We start from the raw sequence: 21,749 nt of genomic DNA, 5'->3' as shown, positions 1-21,749 counted from the left end.
CTTTAAAATTTATAAGTCATTACATTTTAATTAATTTTCTACAAGTTATTAGTATTGTTTTAGAAGAAATAAGTATTTATTACGTTCAGGAAATAGGTATAAAATGGATTTTAATCATATAATCACTTATTGCAGACTAAAATAATTTTTTTTTTCTTTTAATTAGTTTTCTTTACACTCTCCGCAGTTACATATATAGACTAATAATTATTATATATAATTTTAAATTTGCTACATAATTACTTTAAAACAGATAATGTTTTTGCTTTTCCAAAATTTGAAATTGTATCATTAAAATAATTTAATGTAACTTGTAATTTATGAAATCAATATATTTTTTTATAATTTTAAACTTAAAATATTTATAAAAAAATTTGATTTATGATTCTTAGGAAAAAAGATGTTTTTTTCATACTAGGTTTGTATGGAGGATATCATGTAAACATAACAATGAATAATGTAATTTTAATAAGTGAATGCATTTAGTTTGATTAATATACACATAAATTAAATACTTTCAACCTATTTATTTATTAATATTTAAATGATAGTCGAGATATTTATTATCCTTTCTACTGAAATAATATAATTTAAAATAATGCAGGTACCTATATTTTTGAATTACTATTGTTTATATAAAAAAAGAACGTTTTACGCTTATTGAATGCATATAATGTGTATAGTAAACACTGGAGCTGTCTTCACTTTAATACACTAACTTAAAGTGACAAAACGGGTAGTTTATTTTTCATTACTAACATTTCACTTTAAATTAATGAATATTCATAGGACACTTTTTTTTATTCATATAAATACGATAAAATTGTATTAATCTTACTTTAGCTTACTACTATATGATAAGAACAGAGGTAGGCTGTAGATTTACACATTGTATGCATTGTTTCAAATAAAATGCAACATATTTTTCTACTTATTAAACACATTATATAAATATATATATACATACATATAAGTAGATTTAACGTAGTATAAATGCGTAACCTGACCTGCGTATAATTCTAAACGAACGTATTTACACAACGTCTGTTATAACAATATTACACATTAACTATTTTTGTGGTAAATTGAAAAGGAAAAAATAAAGTCGAGAAACCCATATATCAATTATTATGTGGCAGTGCTTTTTCATTTTGTTCACCAACAATCCCGAACGGTAATGTTGTTATCCACCTTAAGTCAGTGATTGCCGAGAATTGTGACTTATAGAATTTTGTTATGACCCTCTGCCCCTTCAAAGCGCTCGTACACACATGCATAGGGTGTCCGCCACGCTGATTGGCTGGTATAAGTGCGTTATGCCACCGCGCGCGGAAAACCTTTCTCCTCCCTCCTTTATAGCCGTATTCACCCAGCCTTACACCTTCGTCGTCCCCATAATATCGTTATGTGTTTTTGGCTTCGCTTAAGCCGTCGTGATGACAACGTAATCGGGTTTATTCTTGGACTGCCAACACTACCCCACCGTCTGTTAGTATAAATCTGACGAGAGTGCTGCACACGTGAGACGCACTCGATGAACAGGGGATGATAGAGTGTGAAGATGTGGTTACTACCATCTCCTTTTGACGCTCACGAACCAATCCAATTAGTAACGATAAAACTTCGGTCAAATCCAAGTAATCATTTTCTGGATTAAATATTGCCGACGCCAATCAGCCCCAAAGTATATCACAATAGATTTTCGGTGACAAGTCATATTATACAGTATTAGCCTAATACGCACAGACAGGGAGAGATCTGAAATTTCGTTCGAAAAAAAGTGTTATTATTGCGAAACATACAGAAGAATAAGAAGAGGCATAGCACGTAATTCTTACTACATCATATTTCGAACTTTTACGGGATTAATAATAAATTAGTTATTTATATAGGACATACGTAGATGCCATTGAATTTACTACGCATACATGTACGGTACAGGTTACCGAATAAAATGTAAATTATACATTATAATAATTTTATCTGACAAAGTTTAAAATTAAAACTAAATAGTTACTATAAAAGTATAAAATACAAAAATAAATAAATATTAAGTGTGTTTCGTTACAAGTATTATAACCTAACTTTGGGTAGATAAATATAACTAATATAAGTAACATTTGTATTTTCTACAAGACTATATATTATTCAAAAAATATTTATCAATAATCTTACAAAAAAAAAAATATATTTAACTGCTCGGAAAATAGTCTAAAACTTTATGTATTGTATGATTACCCACTTCAAAATATAATACTATTGAAAAGCTCAAAAAATAAAATATTTATTAATAGGTATGTGACTTAAAAAAAATAATGAGGAAAATTATATTTAGTAAAGTAGGTGCATATATTTTATTAAGTCAATCTAAACTTCAAGGTATCGTTTAATTTTTGTATAAGTCACAACATAAAATACACTTTAGTTATGTATAAATATTTGTTATATCTAATTTAAAAAAATAGCATTTTTGTATTATTTATTTTTCTATTTTTAATATATTTTACATTTTGTTACTAAACTGTACTTTTCACTCAAAATATCTGAAATAACGGTTTATATTTACAAAAAGAAATTTGACATTTTCAACAAATAGAGGTTACATTTTTATTTAGGATTCAACGTACCGAGATGCTATTATTAGAATAAAAATTAATAAAAATTAATTATGGAATTAATATATTGAAGTAAGTTATTAATTATTATACTCACTTATTTTTATTTTTATTAAATAAGAAAAATTAAAATTGAAAACTAATAAACAGTTTTATTTTATATTAATTATTTACACGGTATATGATATAATATTTTTGTTATTATTTCATTGACGTTTTATAATATTATATTTATTAAATAACGATATAAACTAATTCACTAAGAATAGACATCTCTTTTTTCGTCAATAATGTAGTTATTCAAAACTGCGCTCTTATCAACACAAAATTTTGTTTTACACATGGAAACCTCACTTTTTTACAATAAATTTTCTATTGGATAATTTTTTTAAAAATATTATGGTACCTAATTCAAAATTTGAATAAGAATTGTTTCAGTTATTGAAACTTTATATAGGGGATAAAACTCTCTAAAAGTGGTTTTGTAAAATAAAAAGCAATTAAAACATGAATCTATTATCCTAAGTAAGTATATAAAATTGAATAACTTAAAAAATACTCGATCAAATTTTGATTTTGACAAAGTGATCAGAAAAAAAATATCTGTTTATAAATTTACATTAGAACAGGGTGGTTTTTGTTTGAGAACAAGAAGTTTGTGCTTCATACAAGATACTCTTTAAAAAGTAACTAAATTTTAATAGTTTTTAAATATGTTTAAAAATTTCAAAAATTATATTTTGAATAACTATATATGTTATTGAAGAAGAATAAAGGGACGAGAATGCTTGGTGAAGCACTCTGTATATAATTTTTATTGCTTATATTTAACTTTTGGAATTTATTTTTAATACGCATTTATTCTATAGATAATTTAAAATTTTGATTTTACGGACTTCCTATATGTCTATTAAATCCTAGTTACGCTCCTGATTATACGTACGATATTAATACGCATACATATTAAAATAATTGTATCGCTTTAGTATTTCAAATACACTTTTTTCGTAAAAATGTTTGATCTGAATATTTATACGAATAAAATTCTATTATTAATATACCTATGGTTTGAACTTTTTTTATATGTGTGTGTCGTACAGACGTATAGTACACTTTATTGCGTGTATACCGTATACATATCCTACCCATCTACCTAGTTGTTTTAAACTCATTCGTTTATTGGCATGTTGACATACCGATTACGCCGTGCTTGACAGGGAACAAACTATATATTATAATATCTTCAGATATCAGTGCTCGGTCATACTCCTCGTATATCACATATATTATATAGATACCTTACATACACCATGCGCTTACTCCATTAAATTGGCGTTTGAACAAGCGTCTCCCCTTGTGCGCCCGTCTCATTACCCGCGTCGGTGATTCAGCAGTATTATAATGTGTATATTTTTAAGATGGAAATATAAGCGGTTCAAATATTTACATAACGCGACCAAACGTTGTAAACAAAACGGTTAGATTCATTTTTATTATTATTTCATATATTTTTTTTTTAAACTATTTTTCCCTGAAATCCTCTCCGTGGTGTAACGTTGAGGAGTGGTGGGTAACTTATGTATTTACTGTTATAATACTACTGCTACTGTTACTTGTACAGTGCTGTATCAGTATTATACATAATAATATGACGACAGATGGCTGGCGGCGACCCGTCCGAATAATTATTGTCAACAACCCGCCGGGGGTAGAGGGTCGTCAAAGCCGTAATGAATAAAGACGTGTATGTAACAATAATAATAGCGGTAATAATGTAATGTATAATCGCGAAAAGGGGTTAAAAATTCGATCAACTGTGCGTTATTGAAGTCGAGGGATGTCTGTGGTTTTGTAATGAAGTTGTTCTTATAGAGGGGAAATGAAAGATCACATGCTACATTGGTATATATAGGATATAATATGTAATACTATCATCGGATTTTTCCAATAAAGATATAGATATATGACGTATGTGGTAAGTTAAATTATGTGATTTTAACAGAAAAAAATGTTGGTCTAAGCTGACTAGTAAATTCTTCTACTTACAAATTTCCTTATGATTATATAAATCTATGCATAATATACTAATTTCCGTATCAATATTATAATTTTGCGATAAATTCTATGTTATGGATTTACGATAAAAAAATTAGGTAGTTAATATTTAAAAATATTAAGATATATTTTAACCATAAACCACAATATATTGAATGTTTAAAAAAGTTAATTAACATTTTTTAAATTCAAAAACAATTATGAAATAACTTGTTAAGTTATTGCAAGCTCAATTTATTTTAAATTATATATTATAAATATTTTTAATAATATATATCATAAAATATACTAGGTATCTGAAGTTATAATTGAATAACTATATTATTGACTTGACAGTTTAAAATAATGCTATATATACATCAGGTACTATGTACATAACACGCGTTGTATAGTGTATACTAAATAAACGTTATATGTCTATCTAATCTCAAAGTATTTAAAGTGACATTGCACTTTATTTAATGGAAACAATATCTATTTACCATGCTAATGAGTTTTCAACACTTAACATTTTTTACCCTTTGTTCGATGTATTTCATTTAAAAAAGTTTACTTAAAAAGAAATTAATAGAAAAAATATTAAATTATGATATACTTTGTAGAAAAAATACAAGTGTTAGGTACACTGTATAAGTATAATGATGTCTTCAACAATATTATTCTAATTATTTACTAGGAAAATTCGTTTTCAGTTATGAACACATCAACTTTTTAACAAAACCATTAAAATACTTTAATTTTTTTTTTAGACTAAAAAACATTATTTTAATATAATATATATACAAATTATTTAATTTTCGTGGTTTATAAATATTATTTTATTAAAAATAAACTATTAAGAATAGATAATGTACAAAAAAATTATTAATATAAACCGTTTTTCGATTCTATCAACATGCTTAGTACTTTATTATGATAAAGGTGGAAATAGGATTAGTTTTGAGGGTAGTTTTAGTGTAAGACAAAACGTACTAAAAATAATATATTGCTTTACAAAAGCATTTGGCTTTCATGTGGTAAAATATCTTTAAAACATCTCCTTTGTATTTCGTAACTTCCTCATGAAAGTCCATTTTCCCACATACGATAGTATTTCAAAGTGGCACCAGAAACAATGTCATCAAGCTGCCGTGACACTTGCTTTCGGACCATAAAATTCTAAAGTGTTTTTTCTTACTTAAGGGTTAGCGCGTGTGCGTGTGTAAACCGATCCGGCCAATCGCTTTTGTGTCGGTCACCCTTGGAGGGATTTCATACATGACGCATGTACATGATTTATTTATGATTTCTTCCCGGAAAGATTATAAAATAAAAAATATATCTAAAAAGTCCATGGAGTAACTTGATACCGTATAGGATTCAAGTCAACCGTGTATGAAACGCTTATGAATTTTAGAGTACATGCGAGATTCTGACAATGGATATTTGAGAAATATCATCTGAAATTATATCGTTTGGCCATAAATATGAAAAGTTTGCATTTTCTCTTGTTTAATGTAAAGAGTTAAATGCGCAAACAATATTTTATAAAAAAAAAATTGTTTCACATTTATTATATATTGTAAATTACATAAAATACAAATGTTTATATTTTGATGAAAGGAATGAATTAAAAAAAAAAAAAAAAATGATAAACGGAAAAAGTTGATTATAATATGAATACCCGTAACGCATTGGATAATTTGTTAAAATATTACTATATGACATAATAATACATGTTTTATTAATATATTATTATGTATAACTACATTTATGTTAGCGAACCCACGAAATTTATTAAGGGGACGGTTAGGGGTGTAAGCGTACGGCCTACTCAAAATTATCGGATCGTCCCTTTTAAAGCACAAATTAAATAATGATAGTGTCGAACTTATTTTTGTTAATGCCATTGATATTTAATACATGATAAAATAAAATTATTTAATAATTTAAATTATGCTTTTTGTATATTATGTTGTAGAATGTGATCATTATTTTATATGATTATCAAAATATAATTAAATTTTCTTTTTTTCTATTTTTATTTTAGTACGAAGACATATTATAACAGAATTTTTAAAATTATCACCGAATATCACGATAAGTTATGTTTTTCGATTGAATACATTTTACTAATTTTAATAATATTGTAGAAAATTCCTATTGAATTTTATAAATGCATGCCCAGTATGCCTAGTGATACGGACGAGCGTGTAAATTATTGAAACAATTATTTTGAATTCACCCATCAGCAGCTCAAATAAAACACTTATATGTAGAAAGAAACAATACCAAGACAATGGAAAAATAAAAATGGATGTCATTAAAATTAAATGGTTGAGTGTCCTTCTAAAGGTTTTGCACGTTCAGTCAGTCGTTTATCGACTACATATATGGTATCTACACGCTTAAAACATCCTCGAAGTAGAATTTATAATTACAATACTGTACAACTTTTGTTTTTGTTAATTGTATTCTATTGTTTTGATTGACTTCTTTTGTTTTATATTAAAACTTTTTGCAGGCATGTTGTTATAATATAATTGGTTTGAACTTCAGTTTTTTGATTAACCGTCAAACATTTTTTTCTTTCAAATTGTTGAGATTTAATCTATATATTATGCATATATTTTCAAACGACATACTTAATAAATAATGATAAATAAATGTGTAGGTGGCAGACGTAGGATGACTATAGTATTTTTAAGTAAATTGTTCAATATTTAATATATAGGTTAAAATATGTACTATAATTTAACATATTTAATAATTGAGATCAATAATTATGAGGTATATTAGTTTATAATATAATATAATATAATATACTTACCAAATCTAAGTTATTCATCAGTCAAGGTAAGAACTAATCGAAAGTTTTGTACGTAACAAATATTTTTTTATTAATATCAAATTATTGCAGTATACTTCGTACTTCGTATTACCTATACGGAATAATTTATTTTTAATAAAAGTAAAATAATTCCTTAACAGCATAAAAAATTTTTTTAATAAATATTGTTTTCAAACATAGGTACGAAATTACTTGTTAATTTCGAATTATATTTATTTATGATGTAGATAGTACCGAAAATAACAAGGCACAATAAACTACTTTTATATTATAATAGTATAGTGATAAATGATAATTATATTTATGCATAAGTATTCATGTGTGTAAATCACAAGACTACAGGAGTAGAAATATAATAATTGATAACATACTGCAGCTTACTTTTAGTTTGGTGTTTTTGTTGAAATTTTAATAAAAATTAAATACTATAGTCTCATCTATTTTAATGGAAAACTATTTTATTAAATAGGTTAGAATTCATCTGTTTGTTTTTGAATTAATTCTTACAATAATCATAAATGAATAATACAATTTGTCAGTAATTTTTTAATTATTAATTTAAATAGGCAATTTACATAGATACCTCTGCCCGAATAAACATTATATTTAATACATGACATATTTGGATTGGATTATTATATGATTTTAAAAACACCCAAATGATTATGGTTTAATATATTTCATACTTTCATGAATAAAATTGTTTTATGTATATTGAACATTCAAGTTTTATAAAAGCATAACGGAGTATCTGTTTTTACTTCGATATATTTCATATATAAACAATCATTTTTTCTCAATATTTGCAGTGATCGAATATTGTGAACCCCACATACGCTTGTCCTAAACGAAAGAGGAAGGTGAAGTTTATTACCACTTGGAATTGGTTGTATTCGCCTTGAGATATTGCTTTTTGATTCTAGAAAATGTTATATGCTATATTTGTATGTGCGTATATTGTTTATATACAAGGTATATAATCGTACTTATCGATAAACAATTCGAAGAATTCGTTCTGCAAAAACGGAGGAAATCATTTTAGAGCTCGGAGGTTTTTTATTATACGTATAAGTGGGATATAAAGGTTTCCAGGTATGGTTACGGGGGCAGGGACGAGTGTACGTGACTACTGACTCCTATAACGGCTGTCTAGAAATCCCTTCCAATAAATTTCTAAATAGACCTTTTCAATTTTATACGAATACATCCTCGTAAGTTGCAAAATAATCGCATATACACTAGAATTTGATAACCATTTCATTCTTATATGAGCCCCCTCGTGGCCATATTTTGTGTGATGTATTTCAAATATATTATGTTATTACTCTGAAGTATGTTATCTGAGTAAAAAAAATTGAAACATCTACCTATACCTTTTATAAATTAATATTTTGATGTTTTATGAAGTAATATTTTATTAACATAATATCAAATCAAGATGAAAATATTTAATAAAAAAAAAAATTATAAATATTTAATTTAACTTTTTTTTATAATTATTTTTTCAACATCCATATTTAGGTTATAAATATGTTATGAATTTATGATAGTATTCAATAATTGTTTTTACGTGAAAATCCTCATGTTATATTCAGCCAAATCACATCATTTAATTTTGTATTAATATAAAACTGCAGTAGTGTTTAATTTTTTTCCATTATTTTATCATATTTTATAATATACATTTATATTTCAAAACTAAAATTCATTTGTTAGAAATTACTTTAAATTTAAAACTGAAAAACCGAATAGTAACAATTTGTATTGTTTTTTTTTTTTTTTTTTTGAAAAAACAAAAACTTTAAAAATATACAAAAAAAAATTGAATTACGTATTTTGCGTATCCGGCACTGCCAGGGGCCATAAAGTGCTAAGAATATAGACGTTGTTGTTCATCAAAAGTTGAGTGGTATGGCACTGGAGTCCGATGCACACGCGCGTTTATAACGAGAAAATAAATCAGATTAAGTCAAACGTTGCGGCAACAGCCATATTATTGTGATATATACAGTCGCTGCAGACGGGGAAACCAATTTTCCGGATTGTAAAAAGTTAGTCAGCTTGGTGCGATTGCGGTTTGTGCGATGCAGATACGTTTCATACCACAGCCCGCTGCCCCGGGGGAGAAATGGACGGGCGCGACAATTTTTAATAACATAATAACATTGTCTATCCAATATCTGTCGGATAATTGTGACAATGTTTTAATTTACACAGTCATTGCACGCTGGTGAAATTGAATTTGGAAATGTAAATTTTAGGCAACCACGACGACAATCGGCGGGTGCGCGTGTCATGGAAACCAAAATAATATATATATATATGTATATAAACCAATATAGGGGACTTATGGGCCAAAATAATGCAATTTTCCAAATCAATAAATATAATTTCAGTATAATAATAAATCAGTGAACCTGGACAAATTACTTGCACATTGTCGACGATAAAATATCTATTCATGGTTTTTCACTGTAAGGTTACAAAGTCATAAAGGCACCCATAGAGTAATTTTCACGGAAATGACGAAATTAAACTAAGTTTCAAAATCCATTTATAGCATACAGGTACTAGGTAGGTTTTTCTTGAAAACTAACGAGAAAGAAAGGGTACTACCTTAAAAAATCTATTGAAGGTTGAATGCAAGACATTTTAATGTTCTACTTGTTATTTATATAATACATTTGAGAACACAATAACTAATAAGATTATTAATTTATTTTAATATGGTATCACTTAACAATTGTCAATTAACAAATATCATAGTATTAGAATCATAATATGGAAATAAAAGTTTTAAGTTTTTGTTTTAATATCAAATTTATTTATAACAATATCAATGAATTAAATTTTTTTATCCAACTTTTTTTAGGAAAATGTTTTCCTTATGAACACTATCATGCATACCCCATCAAGGTTTTTATCACTTATTTTTAACTTAAGCCATGTCTTAATTCTGTACAAAACATTGAATAATTTTTCTACCGTGAACGTTGCTAGTAACAATATAATGCAAATTATGATCTAATCTCACCTAACCTATATTATACAATGTTTAACTTCAAGAAAAATTCTTATTTTATTTTATGATAATTTGTAGTCTTATGTTTTGTCAGTAATAGAAGTTTATGATTTTAATTTGCAATAATAATACAAAATTAAAGTATTTATTTTTAAATATGGTATCTTAAAATTATTTTTTATATCTTGAAATATAATTTTATATTTTGTAAATATCGTAAAAAAATAAAAATATATTCATAATATAGACTACATATTAAAATAAATCAAAAATGTTTTTGCGTATAGTAAACTCATAATAATATTATATACATCGTTATTAATCGATGAATATGTGATTTCATCTAAATCTAAGCCTAACATTTCTATAAAAAATAACCATCTTTATATAATTTTTAGATTTTGTATCTTTTGTGGTATCAGTAACTTGTACTTATGAAAGTCTTGTACTAAATTTTCAAAATATTTCCGATTTACATTGGTATATAATGAGAAGATTTTATGTATTTCTAATTACGAAATAGTTTGTTCTTGGTATTTAAAATATTTATAAATTTCGTTAAAGCTCTAATTTCAAATGGACAAAAACAAAAAAAAATAAAATATATATATATCTTAATGTATTTTTAATATTTATTTTACCGATAGAAGAACAACTTATATGGAATCTTGTATTGTGTTACAAGAATTTTTACTCAACCAATAAAGTTTTATCAACGATTATAAAAATACCTAAAATTAAAATTAAAAATTATGTCACGCCTATAATATATCAAAAATAATTTAAAAAAGTTATAAATTTAATGATCATATTATAATGAAATTGTTTATATGTATAATTTGGTAAACTTTTAAAATTTGTTCTGTTATTTTTTGAAATCCAAAAAAAATATCAAAAATGATTTTGGAAAATATAGTAATTAGTAATAATTACTAATTATACGGGTTAATTTCCTATGTGGTAAATGTTGAACTTCAAATAATAATAAAAAATTAATTTGGCTTTCGGGTAGATTTTTTTCATATAGGTTGAGAAATTTATAAAGAAACCTGCATATAATTTTGAAACTTAAATATGAATAGAATTTTTTTTTTATGTATTTCTAACAATAAAATAATTTTTATTATCTGAGATTTTCACAAATTTTGTCAAATTCTAATTAAATGCTGGCTATAAATAAATATTGTGACTATAAAATTTCGATATTTTTTAATTTAGAAATAAACCACTTATTAAGAACATTGTATTACGTTTTCAAATATTTTTACTCATTTATAAATATTTTAACAATATTTTAAAAAAAAATCAAAAATTTAAATTGTCTATGAATAGCTCAAAAAAAAAAAAAAATCAACATATTTTGAAAATTATATTATGTTATTTGTATAAAAATGTTAATACAAATACGCTTGTTGAAAATTTTAAGATTTTGTGGTTATTCATTTTTTAATTATAATAAAATAAATCAATTTAATCAAAATCTAGTTTAGCATAAAAATTCCCATTGTTTCTTGATTTATTTTTTTTTGTTTTTTAAATTATAAAAAAAAGTACTGAGAATTTTAAGTTTTGAAATCTTAAAAGTACAAATTAGATTCAATTTTCTACTCAAAATTAAAAATTAAAGCATTTTATCGACAACTTATTGTGTACTCATACACAAAAAAACATGTATTATTTTAAAATCAATATATTCATCGCTTCGTTCAGAATTTAGGACAGACATGTATTGGTATCAATCATCAAAATTTGAAAATTATATTTAATTTTAAGCATATTATTATTATTGTCCTATTTCAATCAATGCCATATGTGGATTTAGTACGTAATATAATAATAAGTATGTACTATAATATATCATGTATAATGTATAATGTATATATTATTAATAAACTATACGCGGATAAAAATATATTATTGGCTTAAAAGTTTTAATCATTACCATGACGCCAAAACATATACGTTAAAGTTATTATAGCTCTAATGCTGCATATTACACTTTGATATGTTACAACTTACAGCTGCAGCATGCAGGTCGTTATGTCGAATCACGATAGTAAGAACGTCGACGGAGCGACGATAAAAATAAATTGTGTAATTTTTTTATATCCTCTGACGAACGCAAGCGAATATAATAGTGTATAATATGTACTATTTAATGGTTTGGGTAGTCAAACAATGAATTTATATTACAGTTTAACTTGTTAATTGCGAAAATTGTCTTTAAGTGATTACATTGACAGGCGCCGCGTGTTATTATTGCTATAGTCTAATGCTTACAATTTATTGTTTCATACTGCCATACGTATTTGTTATTTGTACAAATAATTGTTTTCTGTTTAATATATACGTACATCTGACATACTAAACAGTAAACGTAATTTCATAAATTGTTCATTGTTTGTACATTAATTGATACACAGCTGACGTGTGATGTATTTTAAAAATATTTACAGGTAGGTACTGTATATCTTACATCGTATAATGTTCACAAAGTCAACAATTATTATTATGATTATATGGTCCACCGATCATTAACTATTATCTATTTGCAATTTTTATAAATCAACATTGTATTCAATAATATGTCAATTCAATATTTTTTTTTAATCATTTTGTTCGAATATGTAAAGATGAATAAAAATAATTTTGCTTATAAATAATACAATTACATATTACATTATTATTAGTCAAGTACTTACTTATTTGTTCATCTGAATCAATTCGGCAAAGCCAGAGTCCTTTGCCCGGTTGTCGAGTAGTACAAAGGTCATCAGATGAAAATCCGAGGATCCTTGACCCCCACTCAAACATTATGATGAATTATTTAATTCCTGTAACCTAAAATTAATTATACTATTAGAAACATAATAGAACACTTCTTAAGGTTATAGGTTATGTATGGTTATAACTCGTAATTTAGATACACTTTTGAAATACTAATAATATAAAAGCATAACTCGGGTTCAAAAATATACTACATATACAGATATACTAATATACTAAAATACAACTATAATACAGTTCAATCAGCTTGTCAACATAATAAATAAATTAAGTCTATAGATTTATTCTAGTATATTAGTTTTGTGAAATATTTATTTATACTATATCTGACTTGAAAATTACAAATTATTTTAATTATCAACGAATACTTTGCTAATATATCTTTTCATAATACAGATATTAAAACGGGAACTATAAAACATTTTAATTTCGTATATATAATATTCAAAATATGATATTTTATTTTTATTCTCTCAAAAAATCAATTTTTGGGCTTATTGTTTTTATCTGTAAAATAAACATATTAATGTTTTTTTTTCAAGTATTACTACATTTCTATAACTACAATTAATTATTTTATTTATTTAGGTATATAATTAAAGGATTTTACTAAAAAATACAAGTTTTAGTAACTAGTAACATTTAATTAAATAATTTTTTTTTTTTTAATATTAAATTGATACTACTATACATTTTTTTAAACATTATTCTAAATGTATTCAACTATTTTTAAAAATAATAAACAATTAAATACGAGTATATTAACTAATGTTTCATGTCGATTGTCATATTTTTAATGATAATGAAATTAAAGTTTACTTACTATGTTGTAGATATTATTTATTAGATAAACAAATACAATTGTATGATTATAGAAATTGTTACTTCATTTTTAATAGATATCGCGAATAAAATAAAATAAATGAATAATAAGTAATAATATATTACATTTGCCACATAAATATTAAAAAAAATATATAAATATAATACAATTACTTTGCACTCTTACCAACAAATTAATATTAACTCGTTGATCGAGAACTCAAGCATATTATATCGTCTACAATTATTATTATAGGTACCTGTAATTTTATTCATGGTTATTTTATTATTAATAAGAATTTAAGGTAGACAGTAAATCATGTAAAATATATTTCTTTTTATGCTAAACAGTGAAATAAACTTGTTATTAAATTACAATACACGCTAAGACCAAGGTCATTTATTTATAGTTTATAAGTATACGTATAATATACATATATACTTACGATTATAAAACAAGTGAATGGTGACGTTAAAATTAATGTATAATTATGTAATTAATTTGATAAAGATATAAACAACATTTTCAATAAAAATTAAATTAACATTATAGTTCATATTAAGTTATAAATAACATTTGTATCTTTGTACTGCATTTAATTTTAAATTTACTTAGATTTATTATTTTTAATTTAATACAGTCTTCTTTTTGATTATTACTTTTTTTAGGAAAATGTATATTATATTGTCAGCGAAATGCTGAAAAAATATTTTGCTATGCATTTTAGTGTCATATTGTAAGTATTGTATTTTTTTTAATTATACATACTTTCGTATTTTATTTTACATTAAAATTAAAAACCTATTAACATTGTTAGGTACAATAACTTTGTGTTTTGTATCAAAGATTATGTTTAATCATTTTACAGTGATACTGTTAGTATCATAGGATATTTAAAAGTTTAGAAAAAAAAAACTGCAATGTATTATACTATTATAATATTATAATATGGCTAAAATCAGAGTTAATTTATTTGTTAAACATTATATTTCTTGCTATTTATATAATATAATCATATTAAGTCAATATGATTTACGTGTAAAGGATTTTGATATGAATTTACACGTGTTTACAATTAATTAATAATTAATAAATAGTGGGCTTTACTGAGTAAATACGTCAGTTTTCGACTAAATATAACATCAAACAGGTCTAAATAAGTTTTGTCAGCGTATAGCCAACGCCTAAATTATAATATTATTGATTCATCAGTTCTATGTTCGATTAGAATATTTTTTGTAAATATTACTCGCCGACTGCGGTATGTATTCACTATATAGTATGTATACTATACAAATACAAATTATGTAAGCACGCAAGCCTTTACATATAAATTCAAACATGAAAAGTCCATAGATGTTAATAGGGGGGCTTAGGTGGGCTTAACCCACCCTTCAGCTAGTCAAACCCACCTAAAATCAAATATGAATTGAAAATTTGAAACAAGCAAGTTATAGCAATAATATGTTTTTGTTTACTTGTATCACAATAGAACATAATTATGTATGACATAAAAAAAGTGATAATAAATATTGTATTCTTTTTTAAAAATGTTAAAATTGGATAGTCTTCCTAGCTATTATAGCTCGATATTAAGACGAAGCGAATGTCATGTCTGGCTGTTAAGTGCGAGTACAGACTTACTTAGAGAATATCATACAAATACTACTTACATTCATTGTATGTACACCGATTAAATATTTTCGTAATTAATATGTGCAAACATGTGAAGGTACTAAGACTATTAACATTTTTATTATATTATTTAACTTAAATAAATTATTCATCAAAATTATTTTATTACAATGATTTTATTAACTTCATGATTCATGAGTAATTGTATTATTAAAGAACTATTATAAACAAAATTTTAGTTTATAAATAGCTAAAATTCGAATAAATATTTTTTATTAAGTTTTACAAAAATTAAACACATTTTCAGTATTTTTAACCATTTTGCAGAAAAAAATAGAAAAATACAATTATGATAAATAAATACTATTTTATAATAAATATATTTTGCTGATGGATATAAATTTAAATTATATTTCTGAAATGAAAATGTTGATATTCATAATTTTAATGTATTTACTTATTTATTAAAGGGAGGGTGTATTTCCATAACCGCTTCTTTCTGTTAAACATTTTAAATATAGGCTTAAGCCCACTCAATTTAATGGTTCTAGTTACGTCTATGAATTGAAAACTCAAATTATCGACTTAGATGTTCTTGTTAATATTCCAAAAACGACATAACGTCAAAAATTACATAACTCATCTTTTGCTTTCGAAAAATGCTCGTTTTACACTTGCGAGTACAGTAGTTGCGTTTTTATTGGAAAATTCAGGTTTTTGTAGATTAATTTAAAGAGCTGAATTTGAGAGTATTTATTATTATATCAATTATTTTTTTCTTTTATTTGGTACAACAGATAATACATATATATTTATTAAATGATATATGTTATGTGAGTACAGTTAATTCATATAAATATTTAATGTATGTACTATATTGCACAACCAACGCCGTATATTATACTACTATCTTCTGTTTTAGCGATGCCATTATGAAAATATTAAACATGCCGCGAGTTTAACGTTACAGTAGACAAAACGGCATGATAGAAGAGAACGAAAATGAATAGTCATTATAAATATTGAAATTTAAAAATGTATTTATTGCATGTATGTACGATATTGATAATATTAAAATATTTATATACATTTTACCTACGTATTTGTTACACTGAATGGTGCTGTTTATAAAAAAAATAAGCCTTGAATCCGATAATGCGTCATTAGTATTTTTCTTAACATTGTCGTAATTATAAAAAAAATACGATTCTGAAACATATCCGAAGTACACACATATACACGATATTAAAATACATAAACTCATATACTATACACATAAATCAGTTATAGCGAAATTTTTTTACTGTATTTTGCAACTCCGAGAAACCATCACGGATCGTAAAAATTTTACATTTTATATCATTATATTTGATAGGCGTAGGCTGGTTGAATAAAACTGGTCTACTTGACCATAATCATTGCTTTATGTCAAGGGTGGATCCAGCATAAATTTACGGTCGGGGCACTTTAAAGGAAAAATTATACAATATAGATATAGCCCCCCCTCCTCACTATACGAACATTTTTAATATTTTTTTCCAACAGGGTGACACTTGCCTTCAGAGCCCCCCCTCCTCCTGGATCCACCCTTACTTTATGTACAAATATAAGTAAAAATGTATTACATTATAAAATACTGTTGATCATTATAATTATTACTTGAATGTAAAACTATAACAGATATTTGTAACTGTGATGGAAAAGTTGTACAATATATGAAACCGTTAATATTTAAATATTTATTTATTTAATAGTGCATTGTTGCATATCATCCCAGCGAGTAAACGTTTAGACACTATATATATATATACTTTATATATAGGTACCTACTTGTAGTATACAACAAAAAATTATTATTTAATTTATTGTGTTATAATTGTGTAGGCAATCTCCGTACATAAAATAGCATAAACATTTAGCAAAGCCAAAAACATTTATTTGCGATGTAGTTGGTAGTTAAATAAGATTTTTATAATTATTGTATTTGGTCATTAGTCATTAAATTATATTATTTATAATTATGTATAATTATGTTTTTAAATATCTAGTAGTTATAACTTTTAAAAAGTAGTCCATCTCTGAAATAAATGTATCAGTGATGTAATACCCAAATGGAGACTATCAAAATTATTTTGGTATTAAATTTGAATTCACAATTATTCATATGTTAAATTATATTATACTTAATTTAAGTGATTACCTAGTCTAATATAAATTCATTGAGTCCGTGATGAGAAAATTAACTTTTATTTTCTACTTAAGCATACACACATTGTATTATTAAAAATGTTATTAGAAAGAGTGTTTAGAATCAATAAAATAAAAAATACCACAATCTACGTACAATGTCTATAACAACATTATATTTATACCAAAATAAACGCACTACTATAAACGCATTTCCATCATATTAAAATATCATTTTTAAGTTGTTTAAACATTTTAGTAAAATAATATTATGAAATATTCAAAAAAATAAATATTTTCTTAGTAATAAAAAAAAATGTTCTTTTACATTCTTTGAATATTAATTTAGAAATACAACAAAAATAATAATAAATTATTATTTTATTTTTGATATTTATAAAATCTCAAACTGTTGGTCCAAAAACATTATATAAACAATGAAGACATAATGAAACTATAATATTTACATAATAGTTTATTAAAAATAAAATATTTTTTTGGTATTGAAAAAAATATTTTTTGATATCTGAGGGGTTTAGACTATATATTTATAATTAATTTTTAAATATTATTCAATTATTATTATTAGATATATAATACTACTATGATAATTATTGTGACTTACAAAATGCATTTAAATCTAAATTATTAATTTTATATTTTATTTACATTCATTAACCATCATGCTATAGCAATAATATTTTAAAAACAAATTTTCACTATATTATCGTAATAATATTGTTAGTCTATACTTCTATAGATACTCTGATTGGAGCCTTTGATTCCCCTCTACCATTTGTAAATATAAATCATAAACATTCCTTGATCTAAAGAGGTATTATAATATTATTCAATAGTATCAAGTATAATTCTAAGATAAGATGTGAACTGATTTGTATATTATATTAGATGAAATAATATATCGACATAATGTATGTACACAAGAAAATCAATTTAAAACATTATTCATATTATACTCTTTCAGCTATAAACAATACTTATAATAGTATTTATTAAAACTTATTTTAGAAATGTGGTACGTAAATAGTTTCGAGGTAAACTTGAAAACTTGTCAAGTAGAGGTAACCGAGCATTTTATACTGCCAGATCTAAATTTAGCTATGTGCCCAAATCTGGTAAAGTAAGGAACTTGGTTATAATAGTAAACTGCGTTACGCAACTAGGTATTAAAGGCGCGCGGAATAATAAATATGCCCATTTCTATGCAAAAGAAGAAAATATTATATTAGGACGTGCTTACCGGGACTCTGTTACTAGAACTGAATATTATTAAGAGGAAACTAATTGATAAATTTCGCGGATCAAAATTCAGAAGTCGGAGTGATGAGTTGATAATAATACAGGCGTGCAAGTAAAAACCGCTCAATAATGTCAATCTATTTACCAAACATTACGCATTTGTTAGTAATGTGTCAAAATAAATTTATATAAATAATAATATACAATGTTATTAAAAATATAACGATTAATGATATACCAATTAAGTGATATCTAATATAAGTATGTCTTATAGAAAAATAATCGCCATCGTTGTCTTCGTGTTCATTTAATGACCATAAAGTTTTCGTGTTCAAGTTAATAGCCATAATTGAATTTTTTATGACGAAAATGGCTTAAAAATCGTCAGTATTTATGTCATAGTTTGACGGTATAAAAAGATCTAAGTTTCTATAATAGTTAATATGTATGTAAATAATTATTATTTTAGTTCTAACACAGAGAAAAAATATTATAAATAACTTAAATGTCCCTACAGACTACAGCAGTAGACATATATTGTGTCCCGAGGGTATGTGCAGCTTTGACAGTGCGGCTTTCGTGCGTCCCTAGATTTAAATGGACTGATATAATAATAATATGCTTATTTTGTCTAATATAATTATAAACGATTCTGGAATCGATACAGGGGCAGGGGGATAATACAGTCAGTTTATTATCGACAATGACGGTCAAGAAACTATTAAAAATACGTCGTTATTGCTTTAAACGTATTTATTTAAAACCGATTAATTAATCAAAATATATATATTTACTTCATTGTTTATAATTAATTACTTAGTATGACCAAAAAATGCTTATTGTTATTTAATTTAAACTTTGTATGTTTATATACTTACCGAAAAGTGAAAAAAAAATTCCGTAAAAATGAATAATTATTCTAAAAAATCAGTGAAGTTTATTCTCAATTACAGGAGCTTATCATCATGTGATAGCTGCATATTTTGTATGATAAATTTTATTAAAATCTGATTCTTATTTAAATCATTATTATTTAATAATAAAAAAAAAAACAATACTGTTATTGATTATGCTGGTCATTATATTGATGATCGACAATATTTGACGAATACAATACGTGATAAATTATCACTGTTAATATTATGCGATCGTTATATATAAGGATCAAGTATAATATTAAAAAGGACGATTCACCAAGCATACTCATTACTCACCCCCTTTTTCTTCAATTAGGCAATTACTTAAAATTTGATTTTTGGAATTGGCAATTTGAAATTTTAATAAGTAGTTCATATTAATTTATTAAAATTTATTATTTTTTTTTAAATAGTCCAAGTGTAGTAAACACAAAAAGTATGTCTTTTTTAAATTTTTGTAAAACAATTTTTTAAAATTTTAATAATATTATCCTTAACGTAAATATTTTAATAATTGGGAAAATATTCGATCAAATTTTCAATTAGTTATATCAAAATTCTCAAAAAAAATAAAATATATCTTCGAAATCATTTTTATTTTAAAAAGTTTGTATAAATATTAAACACGAGATATTGTCAATCAGCACAAAAAATTGCAAAAATTTGAAAATACAATTCTTAATTACAGTCTTTATTTTAAAATTCTTAAAATCAATATATCAGTTGCGAAACCAGGATTTATTCAAGGGGGAGGGGGGTCCAAAAAAATTACTTATTTACTGTTTTTCTGTTCTTTTCCTTAAATAACACATACATTTTATTGCTTAATAAGCAAAATTATATTATTTAATATACATATTTTTAAAACTTTTAAATTTACATTTACAATGTATTTCAATTAATAATTATTATTATGCCAGTTAAATTATGGTATAGTCATTAGACATTAGTCTTAATATTGATTTTGTTTGTACATCGAATTCGACGTGCTGTAATTAACTAAATACCAAATCTAATAATCAATCTAACCAATAAAATTTGATGAAAACTTCAGGATAACTTTAAAAAATAAAAATAAATACCATGACATAAGCCCTAGTGGGGGAGGGGTGGGGGGGGGGGGGGTCCCGAACCCGGGGTCCGCCCACCTGGATTCGTCACACTGCAATTTATCCTCGATTTAATGTGCCGTACGATCGGTGTCGTTATTCGGACGATACCGATTGCATATTATAATAATATAATAATATGTATGCGTTTATACATAACTGCGTGCGTGCGCGTGTTTTATCATCATAATAATTAAAACGAGACGTCCGCGACGATATTTTACGAGTATTTCTACATAACATTAATTAATAATAGTACGAATAATTCGGTAATAATCGTAAGAGAGGTGACTGCTGCAGTGAAGCGTCGGCGGCGGTGCCGGTGTCCGCGGCAGCAGGCGGCGTGTGGCGGGCGGCGGCGGCGGCGGTGACGTGGGCGGGTGCTGCGGTGCCTGTCCGCGGTATCACGCCGAAGGGACCGCCGTGCACCACGCCCACCGAGACGCGCGCGCGGCCTTTCGACGTCCGCCGAAGCGGAGGGACCGAGCGGTGTGCCACACACGCTTCCT

General features: G+C 25.5%; 1 protein-coding gene across 1 annotated transcript in view; it reads right to left on the bottom strand.

Moving 5' to 3' along the window:
- Positions 1-13,351, bottom strand: part of LOC112597778 (cGMP-dependent protein kinase, isozyme 2 forms cD4/T1/T3A/T3B) — a gene marked incomplete in the record, with an annotated part of 125,685 nt that extends 112,334 nt beyond the window's left edge. The window contains 1 exon segment of the mRNA XM_025343988.1: positions 13,225-13,351. Coding sequence (XP_025199773.1) covers positions 13,225-13,336 — 112 coding nt within the window.
- Between the last annotated feature and the right edge of the window lie 8,398 nt (positions 13,352-21,749).

The sequence above is a fragment of the Melanaphis sacchari genome, unplaced genomic scaffold, assembly GCF_002803265.2.
Source record: "Melanaphis sacchari strain LSU unplaced genomic scaffold, SCAv2.0 Contig43_pilon_pilon, whole genome shotgun sequence".
NCBI classification, from domain to species: domain Eukaryota; kingdom Metazoa; phylum Arthropoda; class Insecta; order Hemiptera; family Aphididae; genus Melanaphis; species Melanaphis sacchari.
The sequence above is the reverse complement of the archived record's forward strand: the minus strand, read 5'-3'. Positions and strand labels throughout refer to the sequence as shown.